General features: G+C 37.0%; 1 protein-coding gene across 2 annotated transcripts in view; it reads right to left on the bottom strand.

The window, feature by feature from the left end:
• Positions 1-14,168, bottom strand: part of LOC105443422 (transient receptor potential cation channel subfamily M member 2-like) — an 81,526-nt gene that overhangs the window by 767 nt on the left and 66,591 nt on the right. For both annotated transcript variants that reach the window (XM_030993441.1, XM_030993440.1), the window contains exons 14-22: positions 12,420-12,645; positions 11,626-11,733; positions 10,219-10,328; positions 9,106-9,262; positions 8,224-8,346; positions 7,372-7,617; positions 5,849-6,023; positions 4,570-4,717; positions 3,923-4,147 (exon numbers count right to left, since the gene is read on the bottom strand). In XM_030993441.1, coding sequence (XP_030849301.1) covers positions 3,997-4,147; positions 4,570-4,717; positions 5,849-6,023; positions 7,372-7,617; positions 8,224-8,346; positions 9,106-9,262; positions 10,219-10,328; positions 11,626-11,733; positions 12,420-12,645 — 1,444 coding nt within the window. In that variant the 3' untranslated portion in view covers positions 3,923-3,996. The remainder of the gene's footprint in view (positions 1-3,922; positions 4,148-4,569; positions 4,718-5,848; positions 6,024-7,371; positions 7,618-8,223; positions 8,347-9,105; positions 9,263-10,218; positions 10,329-11,625; positions 11,734-12,419; positions 12,646-14,168) is intronic.

The raw sequence follows: 14,168 nt of genomic DNA on the forward strand, positions 1-14,168 counted from the left end.
TTGACAAGTTATTTTAGAGAAATGTGCGTGAACGAGACCGACAACTCTCCGTTCGTACACGTGTATAAACTCACCGTGCGACGAGAGTGAAACAGCACATTCTCCGTCTCCGTCGTACAAAGAAATTATGTAATCCATTCGAATATTTCCCAAAGCTAATCACATTTGCTGATGTAAATAATATGATTTGGCAATATCGTGAAATAGGCCCCGCAACTTACCCGTCTTGTAATCGATTACAAATCATCTTAGACTTCTAACTTCAGTCTTCTGGGGGGGGGGGCAAAAAAAAAAATTAAACTAAAAGATAAATTTAAAGAGAGGGGGCCAAAATATTAAAAAAGGAAAAATATTTAAAAAAAGGAAAAATATTTAAAAAAGGAAAAATATTTAAAAAGGTAAAAAATTAAATAAGGAAAAATATTAAAAAAGTAAAAATATCAAAATAGGGTCTAAAAGATAAATTTAATCATTTAAATGTAACCCTTTTTAATAATTTGCTAGCTTTATTCATTGAACCTCAAAACACCCCCTAAATTATACTTTGGTGAAAGAAGCCCTACTACCGTGCTGTCCGTCTTGAAAATGCATAGGATGGGGCCTTGTTCACGAGTATACAGTATAGTCGTGATACAGGCCCCATGTCCGTGTCGTAGAACATGTTATATGCCTCACTTAAGAAATCCAGCCTTCTGATTGGTCGAAATTGCATTCATAAACTTTAACTATTCCTGTAAAATTCCTGGTAAAATTCCAAACCCATGTAATAGTTCTAAAATTCCAGTAACCATGGTTACCGGGAAAATAGTTCAGTCTTGGTGAAATACCCATAGGTTTACATGTTAAAAAATGGTCTGAGCGATCGAGGATACCGTACGTGTGAGAAGAATTGGTCGGTAATTTCAATACAATTGAATCTCGATCGATCTTATCGACAATTTTATCTTGCATTGTTGACATGAAGACGTAAATAAAATTCCAAAAACAACATCTGCCGATAGATCTTGATCTAAGTTCGTGCCAATATGCATTGCAAAAGTAAAAGAAGGGCCCGTTTAATGGAGCTGTCGCGAAGCATCCAGCACACGAAGCCGTTTTCAATCCATTTTAATGTATATATCAGTGAAAACTCCAAGGTATGGTAACAGTGCGCGATGGCCGAGCGGTCTAAGGTGGTGATTTTAGTTACATCACCATTTGTACGCAAGAGATCGAATCCCATCTTCGACAAAAGTTGTTTTATTTTTTATTTTTTATTTTTTAGTCTACTCTCAAAGATACTCTCATAAAAAACAACCGTGCAGATTAACTAGATAAAGGCCAAGGTGGTATCATAAGTATTAATGACTGCTTTAATATTCGAGAAATAGTTGTTTTTATACGCTCTCGGGAAGGTTACAATTGGACTATTGCCCTCGGCACGCCTCGGGCAATAGCACAATTCTAACCTTCCCTTGAGCGTATAAAAACAACTATTTTTCTCAAAGCAGTCATTAATACTATACAACACCGTTGCGCGGGGCCTATATCACGAGTATATATAGCAAGTTGAATAGGAGACTCGTATAGTATACTCGTGATACAGGCCCCACGGCTGTGTTGAAGCGCGCGCGATGTCGTAGCGCGGGGCCTCGATAACGAGTATATAAGTATAGTCGTGATACAGACCCCGCTGCTGTGTTGAAGTGCGCGCGATGCCATTGCGCGGGGCCTCGATCACGAGTATATATAGTGAGTTGGCTGAAGTTAGAAGTCTAGTATAAAATTATAATCGATTCAAAACAGTTGCGGGGGCTATATCACGAGTATGCCTGTGGTTTTGCAAATATGAACTGCGAAAACTAATGAAAACCTTGTCAAGGTGAAAATATTTCGAAAATGGGCGGTCATAGCTACCATGAAACAGATAAGAAATAGCGCGTTGCCAATTTGATATTATTGTAAGGATCGTATGCAATTCTCTTGAATGTACTTACTCTATGTAAAGATCAGTGGCCCCGTACCGACAAGACTCGAGTAATTTTTGTGTAATTAAAACTTTTGATGAAAACATTTCTTGTATTAGCAATGCAATGGTAGTTTAAGAATAGGCCTACAGAATTAGAGTCCTTAAATATTCATTGTAACTATCAAAAAAGATATACATGTATGTCTTCTTTTTTTTTCCAGTCCTGTAGAACTTTTTACATGTTTTCAAATGTTTTATTCTTTTGATTTTTTTTGTTGTTGATTTTTTTAATTTTTAATTTTTTGTTGGGGGGGGGGGGGGGGGAGTACTCGCTTAATAAAAGGGTATACGGGGATGTGGGTGATTTTTCTTCCTGGAGGAAGAAATATGACAATGTTTATTCAAATTACACTGCATTCACTGGCTTAAAAATTGATAACAAATACATGCTGTGGTATATATGTGAAGTGTACAAAATGATGATGTATATGTTATGTCGTCTGGATTTTGAAATCATGTGATGTTATTATAGTTATACAGAATGTTTTCATACATGTTTGGTTTACAGACATTTTATTTGTCAGGACTTATACATTTTTGACTAAACATATGGTGACAAGGTTTATATCCTTTCCCCCGTCTTCCTGTCAGATCTGTATACCAGAAGCCGATTCTTACAAGAAACACTCAATAATATTGTTTAATAAGTAAAATACACAGATTTTAGAGCATATTTTCTGTTAGTTTTGTTATGTTTTGATAAACTGAATGCCCATCTATGTATGTGCGAAGAACCATTTACTGGATGAGAATGTGAAATGGAAGATAAATGTCAGTATGCAAAAGCTTCCACTTAACCAAAAATAAATAAATATACTTGTATATATGAGACATTCATTTGAAGAAGAAAAAATCCTCCTCCAAAGGGGATGGGCCGGGAAAATTCATTAAACATACTGACATTTATCTTTCATTTCACATTCTCATCCAGTAATGGTTCTTTACATATACATGTACATGGGCATTCTGTTCATCATAACAAAACAAACTATAATAACATCACATGATTTCAAAATCCAGACAACATAAAATTATACATCATCATTCTGTACACTTCACATATACCTCAGCATGTATTTGTTATAAATTTTTAAGCCAGTGAATGCAGTGTAATTTTGAATAAACATTGTTATATTTCTTCATCCAGGAAAGAAAAGTCACCCTCATCCCGTATACCTTATTAAGCGCGTCCCCCCCCCCCCCAAAAAAAAAAAAAAAAAAAATAATAATAATAATAATAATAATAATGTAATCAAACATTTGAAAACATGTAAGAACTACTACAGGGCTGGAAATAAAAAAATATATAATATATAAATACATATATTGTTTTTTATAATTACAATGAATATTATGGGACTTTAATTCTGCAGACCTATTCTTAAAGTACCATTGCATTGCTAATACAAGAAATGTTTTCATCAAAAGTTTTAATTACACAAAAATTACTTGAGTCTTGTCGGTGCGGAGCTCTACACGGATCGAGTGTACATAGTACGTACATTCAAGAGAATTGCAATGCGCTATTTCTCGTCTGTTTCATGGTAGCTATGACCGCCCATTTTCGAAATATTTTCACCCTGACAAGGTTTTCATTAGTTTTTGCAGTTCATACTTGCAAAATCATATCATTTACATCAGCAAATGTGATTAGCTATGGGAAATATTCGAATGGATTACATAATTTCTTCGTACGACGGAGACGGAAAATGTGCTGTTTCACTCTCGTCGCACGGTGAGTTTATACACGTGTACAAACGGAGAGTTGGCGGTCTCGTTCACGCAAATTTCTCTTAAATAACTTGTCAATTAAACTTATGTTTTATACGAACAACAAGGATTCAGTCGCGGGGATAAGCTGATTTGGGATTTGTGTATTTTTTATCCTTTTATAACATTATCTAAATCTTGTACCGGAATCTATGCAACGAACTGGAACGAAAATCGCGCTCGGGCCACGGTCAGGTATCTTTGAGTGGGTGCAAGTTCTATGACACCATTGTATGGCATAGTAGAAATGAGAGACCAAGATGAATGGTGGTATGAGAGGGGGGACGGTTGAAGTATTCTATGATCAGACGGTAGCGCTGGATCTTCGAGATGGTGTCGGTGTTGTCTTGGATGGCTGAAAAGGTGTAACTGCATAAAAGAAGGCAACATAATTATTATTGATAAAGTATGAAATCATTTGTAAACAGACAAAAATTAGTAGGAAAGGAGGATCTGCAGGTGGCTGAAGACAAGAAAATGTCAGAAATCAATGTCATTAAAGGCTTAAAAAATTGAATCAACCAGACAGGATCTCAAGAAAAATCAAAAGAAGAGCAAGGACTGGAAGAGGGAGTGGAAGGGGATTACGTATAGCTATATTGCTGCACTTGATAAGTGCCAATCCAAATATAATTGCAGAATTTGAATATAATGTTGAGTAATCATACCTAAGTGTGTTGTGAGGTATGGTTAAAATTTGAAGGCACTATCTGACATCAGTAAAGAGATTAACTTGTCAGAAATCCCCATTATCAAGTGGCAATGCTTAAGAACTCGTTGACCTGACTGACCTGAACATGGCAATGAGCAGATTGAGAAGTAGAACATTACTGATCATCATGTAACCAGCTAAGAGGACAATACCAATCCAGGAATGTTCAGGACATGGGAAAAAGTCCACACCATCAACCAGAGTGGAATTGTCTGTGCAGTCAGAACCTATAGAAGCAACAAGAAGAAAGATCATTATGATACGAGGGTCAAAATTAGAATTATTTGAATGGGAAATTTCTTTGGGGAGGGGGCTTTTCCCTCACTGCTATTTTAAGACGTTAAAACGTTTTACACAAATTTGTCTTTTAACCCTATGTAGCCCGGGCTATTTTGAAACTGCATAGCCCAGGGGGGGGGGGGGGGGGGGGGGGGGGGGGGGGGGCTTCTAAGGCCCCACCCCCCCCCCCCCCCCCCTATGATCTCGGCCGTGAAACGACCGATCGCCGCAAAAATTTGCATACATGTCAAGTGAAGTGTACAGAATACTATGGTAATTTCAATTTTTTGAAAAATTCACTCATTTGCATATTTATGGTATTTTATGCAAATAAGGTCATAAAATTCACATTTTTGCCCATAAATCAGACATTATTCATATTTAAGCATTCTTTTTCACTACATATATTTGTTAGACCATTTGGAATAATAATACAACACAAAAAATTGAATAACCAGGGATATTCCTTATGTTATCTCTTGTTTTGATAATTTCTTATGTATTTCTTTGTTTTTTTAACTTGTGTATTTTATTGTTTTTGTTTTTTTATTTCATTTCCAACTATAATTCAACTATTTTGACCCCAAAATAAACACCTTAACAATAAACAAGACCAAATAACCAATGTTTTATCTCTTTATTTGAAAAATGAGATTTCCATATGTTTTGTACACAAATCACAAAAATGAGCGATTTTCGGGCTGACATGCAAAGACAAAAGGACACGTGACTTTGTAATGGTAGGTTCGATTTTCGAAAAATTTCTTTCAAAAGATGCGCAAGACTCGAAAGAAAAAAGTCACAAAATTTCAGTGCAAGATTTTTTTTGCGTTAAAAAATTATCGCGAAAAATGTCGAGGGGGGGGGGCTTCTAAAGCCCCCCCCACCCCCCCCCCCCCCCCCCCCCCCCCGGGCTAAATAGGGTTAACAGGTACCCAATTACGACAACTGGGTCGAGAGAGGCAATTGCAGACATGTCATGCAGCAGAACACATGCACTTAACAAGCATTTGTGACCCTCAACCTTGTGACTGAATATCTAGTGCATGAATCACAGTGGTGAGCTTGGCATTAATTACCTTCAATGACTTCAAGAAATAGCTCTCCAAAGATCTGGAAGTATGACCTCATCAGGATGCCTCTCATGATGACACTGACGTTGGTCTCGTTAGGAAAGAGAATGGCTTGAGATGCGATCCCGTAACCAATGAGGAACACACATAGGATGGCCACAAAGAACATCAGGTCAACCATCTGACAGGGAAAGAAAAATCAGATATATCTATTTACAATCGAAGGCAATTATAACTGAATAATACCCTGTCAAAGATATTCACTAATGATAATTTACAAGATTATTCATTGCATATGTGCACATATATATTATTTATAACACATGTTTTTAAACATCCTACTATTGAGTATTCTGACACATTGTCTGGGCCTAAAATGTTTGTTTTTTCTTCAATAAGCCACAGTATGTCTTAAAAACAAGCATAAGTAATGTACAGCTCCATTGAATTGATAAGAGTAAGTAATTATTAATTGCATTATTTGGTGAAATGACTGTAGTGAGATTGCTGTTTCTAATGAATAATATTCTTGTGTGAGTTGGTTCCTTTGGGAATCTGAGACATTACAACTTACATCTATTTGTCAAATGTGGACATATTATGCTTCAGTGATAATGACTCTGTGCCAAATTTACAACCCTGGAACTAGCATTATACCTACCTATCACTGACCCTATACCCAACCTGAAACCAAATAGCAACCCTAGCCCTCTGACAGAAAAAGCTGGAACAAATATCGCCAGAATTTATTTTGGATCACAAATCTAGAAGGTACTTCTTTATCGGCTTTGGTCGATCAATGTAATAAACAAGCTAGGGACTGCCAGCCAAGTCTACTTCTTCCACATGTATGCTATACTCCAACAATATATGGCAATCCATCATTTTGATCTTAAAGGGACTTTGTAACATTGTTCAGATGAGAGATAGTAGTGCTAAGGTAGTGACTTCAATGCTAGATGTATAATTAAAGATAATCTTAAAAATTTGAGTGAAAACGGATCATTAATCATGGTACAAATTGGGAAAAACTGATCTGATCGATTACTTAATTCTCCCAACTATATTATTCTACTTCTATTCTGCTACTTGTCAAAGCCTGTTCAGCATCAAGACAAGGACAATTTAATTACATTTTAGGTGAATGTAAAATCGTCACAAAGCAATAAAATGGCTCTACATTCCATTCCAGACAGTTAAGTGTTGACAGATTTTTATAGCCTGTTTTATGTATTTTTGTCATGGAAAAAAGGTTGGGAAAATTCAAAAAAAGGTTGGGAGAATTTACTGTTAATCACTGTTAGAGGGTGCCTCACATCAACGCCTTCAAAGAAAACCATAGATATCTTTGTGGTTTGAGAATTTGTTCAGGATTTTTTGCATGTCAGAGAGTTAGTATAGTAGAAGGAATATAGTAAGTAACATTTTATACAAAAATTAAGCAATTTTTTTCATAAACCTTCAACAATGTTACCGAGTCACTTTAAGAGTTTAAATATCTCTGATTAGGAGCTAGTTGTTGGACTGACCATCCTTTGGATCATGATGAGTTTGGGTCCAAGTTGCTTGCTGATGGAGAAGATATGGAGCGCACGGATGAAGAAGAGGGTGAGGTTCAAGGAGAGGATGATGTGACCTGCCTCACCAAAGCCAACAAAATTGAGGATCTCTGCCACTGCAAAGGTGATCAGCGTTGCCAGGTCAAGAATGTTCCAGTAGTCGGTGATCCACACTAAAAGGCGACTCGACCAGCTGATGTTTTCACCTTGTGCAATCTGTATGAAAGCAAAGGATTTTAATTAGCAGTCATCTTGGATTGTCTGGTTAAGTGCAAGAAACTGGTTATACTGATGACATCATTACTTCAGCCTGTTGTCAGTGTATAGTCATTGAACATCATGTATATAATCAGCCTCTAATTATCAATATTTCTTGTTGTTTTTTTTTTTTTTTTTTTGGGGGGGGGGTCTTTCTCCCCCCCCCCCCCCCTTTTCTGCATACAGTTAACACAAGACAGAACATCTTTGCCAGAACGATGGAGGTCTGTCACGTTTGAATACTAAAATTCAGCCCAAACTGAAACTTTTCTTTACAATACAATTTTTCAGCTATCAAAATACCAACATGTTGCTCTTTGTGACATTCTACTACACTTTCCAATCCTTTTGGTTATCTATTGTGTTACATTATCTTTTGACAGCCAGAGGGACGATAACTCTAACTACCACTTAGCATCCTTCGATCTGGCTTCCAATATGAGCCATCACTAAGATAGTGACCTATGACCCTAACACATGCAGATAAACTGTACAATTTTACTTACATAAACATTTCTCCATATAGAAGGTTTATAAAGGTATAATATAAGGTTGCATCCTTACCTGTCTAAACTCCTCTGTGAACAAAGACACTACCCAGACAATGAGCACGTACTCAAAAATATCTTTCGCAAATTTGCCTAGGATGACATAGCTATACAGCACCAAGAAGACTATGTAGGACAACTGTAGTAGTAGTAGATGTAGGGGTTGAGAGATGGAAGGAGAGAGAGAGAGAGAGAGAGAAAGAGATGATAACTGGCATGATAAATGATCTTTGAGGTTGAACATCATTATCTTCACGTATGTATTGTATTATAATGTACACTACAAATCGAAGCCGACGTGCAATGTAGAAAAACAATACCTGGAATAAAATACCAGTATTTTTCAGTTCAATCTGATCTGTTACCTTTGACCCAATTGAACCACACCTATTCTAATCATCATTTTGTGCAAAAAAATGCATGAAAGAACCAATACACAAGACTTTCTAAATACATTTACCGAAATCCAGGTGTGATAGTGAGCACTAAAAAAAAATATTTAAAAAAAATCCTCAACCACCCCCCCTTGAGTACAAAAAAAAAAAAAGGGATTCAGGGGGAAAATGGCATATAACAACATTCCCCCCTTTTGAGTAAGAAAATTGGTTAAAAAATCAGGAAAATCAGGAAAATAAGGGGAAAATCAGGAAAATAGGGGTAATATCAGGGTAAAATCGGGAAGGAAAAAAAATTGGGAAATCGATTTAAATCGGGTAATTATCAGACCTGGAAATCTAAATACCATCACCATCTTTAACTTGAGCTGCAAAGAAGTGGTACTTCTGCATGCTCATCAAGTAACTTTCACAGGAGCAAATGTTTGAACACCACCAATGCAACTTAAAATAGATTAACTATCAAGTTTTCGTTGACGAGTATACCAGGCATTGATACTTACCACATTATGTCTGAAAGTGATCATTGGCGCATTGTAGAAGAACTTGAATTTTTGCCACCAGGACAGATCCACGCCACTGTCCCTCAACATATCTTCGTCTTTATCTTCACTTGGCGGCTTGGGCTTGGCAGAATGTCCATTCATGTTCTCAAGTAGCCTGACAACAAGAGAGATACATTATACAAATTTCTGACCATATCCTCGTACTGCATTAGCTTACCAAAACGGGTGATTTTTCAACCGATTGTGAAGAAATCATTCATTTTCAAAATTACATCACCCATCAGGTGAACCTCTACAGTAATACATTACAAGGTCATATCTATTTGAAAGGGTTTTCAATTTTATAATTGCTCTACAACACATTTTTGTCTTACAGAGGGACATAAATTACCACTGTATACAGGTGGCCTTTATAGAGAGGTGGCTGCTATGACCAGTTTGACTGTATTTAAGTTTTTACTTTCAATGCAATAGGTTGGACAAGAGAATATCTGAAAGGTCAAGCCCCACATTTTCCTCCACAGACTTTATAATCTAAATTCATAAAATATTACTTATGAGGAAGCTTGGGATTTATGTAAAGTATTTCTGAATTAGCTTGGGAAAGGTGATATGATGATTTCATTTCTAAAATTGCCCAATTCTTCACCAATCAGCATCCATCTCACACGATAGGTGGATGCAGATCAAGATCTAAATCCTTTGAGATCAATTACAGTTGCAACATTCTTACAAAGTCTCATAATTATATGATATATGATATGATACGCATTTTGACTACACATTTTAACCGGGTGACTCTGGGTATTGGTGCTAATGCATTATTTTGTATACAAATGTCCTTATTTCATTGTGTTTTAAATTCTCTCCTCTAAATTATGTCTTTCTCTACTGCTACTACATTACTTATTTTTTTCAGGAACCTATATTATACAAGCACTGATTTTTATTAGGTTGCTCACATTCTACTTAATTATATGAATTGAGATTCATTGAGATGTGCTCATTTATACTACTATTGTATTGTATATTTTGTTATTTTATATGTATGTCTATGTTTTCTGTAAAGTGTGGAACGATTAAAAAAAAAAAAAAAAAAAAAATACTAACATGGTCTCGCTTGCCATTCCATTGTCTTCATTGTCTGATGGAGGATGGACTACAACACCCAACTCAATACCCTTGTTCATTGCATCACCTTCAGCAACAACCACATCATCCTGCACAGGCAAAAACAAAACATGTCAAATGCTGAAATGAAATTAGCAGACACTGTAACATCAGTTGTCAGAATCAACTGTATTTCCATCACTGCAGCAATTGATGAATTGCACCTTAAAGACCGGAGTGGGCTCTCGTGGGGAATTTGTCACCATTCAGGTGTTTACCCAATAACAGGTGTTGTCAATCACTAAGATCAGCCTTCAGTTTTATGACCAACAGGCCTCATGTAATGCGTTGCATCCCCCCCCCCCCCCTCCCCCCATATCAAAGTGATTATATTTCACTTTTCTCTCACCCAAGGACTTCCCAGAAACTATATAGGTTGTATTTCTTGATTTATTGGTTCGGTTCGCTTTGTGCAGACTTGTACACATATTAATGGTATTTCCACCAAGTCTGGTGACAGTGAAATATGGCCTTGTGCACTATGCCTTGTGACGTATCTTTCTATATAACATAAAATTATAGCTATTGAAAGTAAAGATACAAATGACTATTAAGGAGATACAAGTGTTTGTAACTCTTCATCATAGGGCCATGATATGATATAAAATCCACATAAAACAAATATCTCTTTTCTATAAAAATTGCTAATTGGAATTAAAATTTAATTTATGAACAATGATGATGATGATGAACATATCACTACAACTATTGCCTTCAGCATCAGATTTGGTGGATACAAAGCTGAACTTAGGAGCGCTACATGCATCGACAGTTTCTGAGAAAGCACAAATACAGTGATACCATGTACCAACTCTTTGACGAAATGGAGCTCCCATCTGCTCCTTGATTCAACATTAAGCCATCCACCAGGAGCAGTTCAACAACTGAATCCTGATATCATTTTACTTTGTGTACTGGATGCACTGCGTATACGGTAGTAGTGGCTTCTCAATACCAAGTTTGACAAGAATATTGATGTTGGCATCAACGTATAAGCGAAGACTAATTGCATGATTAATATAAAATAAATTTAATGATGTTTATGCGCTATGGAAGACGTGCTAAACGGTGGTTGGTTTGGTCTACCTGACTGCTAAGAGAACATGTGTATGCATAGTCTTGCTAAAGTAATTATGGTACACACATTAGACATCACTCCGAAAAAGAGCAAAAATATGATAAATGATTGACATTACTTGTAATTTAATATATTTGACTTCCAGTTTAAACTCTAGATAAAGAAAATATGTATCTGCTACAACATAAAATGAAATTTTCTGTGTGCTGTATACACAAAGGAATCCAGATCATTCTAAGAATAATTTAAGAAGGCTTTATTCTACTCACTTTTGATTTGACAGCGGCAAGCTTCTTTTTCTTCTTCTTGCTCAGTACTTTATCTTTAGGGAACTTCAGGAAGTATATCAATGGAGGGAATAGAGTGCACATCCATAGCTATATACAAAGAGATGTATTATGAATCTAGTTTATTAAAGTGGAACCCTCTGATCTCAATGTCTCTCCAGTGAAAATGCATCATATTTACATGTACATCCAGGAGGCTGTTTCTCGAAACCATTTAACGTCTTGGACATCCAATTGAAACATGTCTTTTAGAATTAACACGCATTTCTATGGGATGTCCATGTAGACTGTTGATGGTTTCGTTAAATTGGCTCTGTGCATGGTACTATACCTATGCAAATACACACTTGCATATGAGCAACTAAGAGACCCATAATTCTCAAGTGAAGAAACCAGGTAATTGACTTGCCCATATGCATTTGATCAATGAAAAATTTAGCAATTCAAAATGTCTTTTGTAATACCGGTATCGGATTTTCCTCAGATTATGATGTGTATAATATAAACCAACATAAAATTCAGGATGGATCCTTCCCCTTCAATTATATATTTAATATCATATTAAATAAAGTATGCATTATGAACTTACTAAGCAGTAGATCTATGTATATGGTGGGAATACAATAGAAATGAATAGCTATAGATCTAGTATAGTTATAGAAAGTGAAATAATACAATGAAATTACACTAAAATTGACAAAAGATAATTAGTTCAAATCAAAGAGATAATCATAAATTCAAGTTGGTGATAACAAATAATAATTCCTGGTAATTACATGAAATGGACTTGTCTTATCCGAGATCTTTCCCATCCAGATCTGAGTGAGGCGACTCTGCACTCCAGAGTGTACAATGAAGTTCTTGTCCACTGCTTCCATGGCCAGACGAAGACACGTAGAATTCCCCCAGTTCGGACGCTCACAAACAAGAAGCAAAGTTGAATATTCTTCATTCTCTATATAGCATTCATTCAGGACTCCTATGGCTAGCTCTCCAAAGTTTCTAAGAGAAATACAAATCAATTAACAAAAAGTGGAAATTAAAAATGACTCTATGAAGAATACTTTATACTTGTTCTTTCAAAGAATTATTGTGATGGTTAGACTACCTTACAATTACTGTAAGTCAACAGACGAGGCGGTGAGACGTGATCTAGGTTCAACCATTTAATACCACACAGCCCAGTCTCGTATCTGGTGAAGTGTAGTCTTATTTCAAGCAGTTAAAATGATGCACATTATACTACATCTCCCCCCAAGTATTTAACAGTTCTTTTCAAGTTACATTAAAACACTAATTTGGGAGTGCATGGGTGTATATGTATTCCTTGAGCCAACTTCTTGTTTTCATACACAAACTTTGTATTACGTTATCCTTGTCAAGTAATGTTCATTACGAATCCTCTATCTTGATTTCTTCAAACTTCTTTTCTTCATGCTTCCCTTTTATCTTCTACAAAGTCAATCGATGTGGTTGTTTGACTAGTCTACCAGAACGGGTATGATATCCCAGTGTGTTTTAAGGGACCTGATTGGGAAGGCCGGCCCTACTTCCCTGGGTAGGCGGGGGATTGAGAAGTTGCTCAGGACCTACAATGTCGTTATCATGGAGAGGGGTTGAAGGGGTAGAGGGGTTTGTCAGGGTCGGTGACATCCGGGCTATGAAAGGCTACCAAAGCGCGTCTGTTTCGTCTCACCCTACCATTATCCGTTTGGATGATGTAGGAACGTGGATGACGGGTCCTACTGACCACTTGACCACGTCGAGCTTGATCTCAGATCCACACTCCGTCACCTTGCTGTAGGGTCGGTAAGATGCGGGTTCTATGTCGTTGGTTGTAGGTCAGTGTCTGATTTGAACGGTACTCGTCTTCTTTCACTCTCACCTTTTCCAAGTCTTATGAGCATGGACTTGTGGCATAAGTGTATCAGGTAGAGTGGGGAGTTCAGTTCGCAGTCTCTGTCCCATGAGCAGCTCACATGGCGCCAGACCATTCTGAAGTGGTGTTGACCGGTAACTCAGCAAAGCAAAGTCAATATCATCGTTCTTTTTCAACAAGGCTTTCACTGTTCGTACACCTCACTCCGCTTCCCCATTTGCTTGAGGATACCTTGGCGAGCTGGTAGTATGGACAAATCCATACTTCTCTGCGAATTTCTGGAAAGTCTCATTCGCGAATTGTGGTCCGTTTTCTGAAATCACCACATCAGGGATACCGTAGACAGCATATATCTCCTTCAAGGATTTGATCACGGCTTCAGAAGTGTGTCCATGTAGCCTTTTTATTTCTAGCCATCTTGAATAGTAGTCCACTACTATAAGAAACATCTTTCCTTGATACTCAAATACCCTTTTCACATCTACCAAATATTGCTTAACCCCGGGAAATAGGTGGGGCTAAGGGGGCTCTTAGCCCCACCAATTCCTTCCTTAGCCCCACCAATTACCCGGGGTAATTTTAGCCGGCTTTCTGTTCACATTACGTTTTGCCAAAGTGGGCTAACCCCACAAATAGTACGGGACTA

Source organism: Strongylocentrotus purpuratus, unplaced genomic scaffold, assembly GCF_000002235.5.
Source record: "Strongylocentrotus purpuratus isolate Spur 01 unplaced genomic scaffold, Spur_5.0 spur5_scaffold_20, whole genome shotgun sequence".
In the NCBI taxonomy this organism is placed as follows: Eukaryota; Metazoa; Echinodermata; class Echinoidea; order Camarodonta; family Strongylocentrotidae; genus Strongylocentrotus; species Strongylocentrotus purpuratus.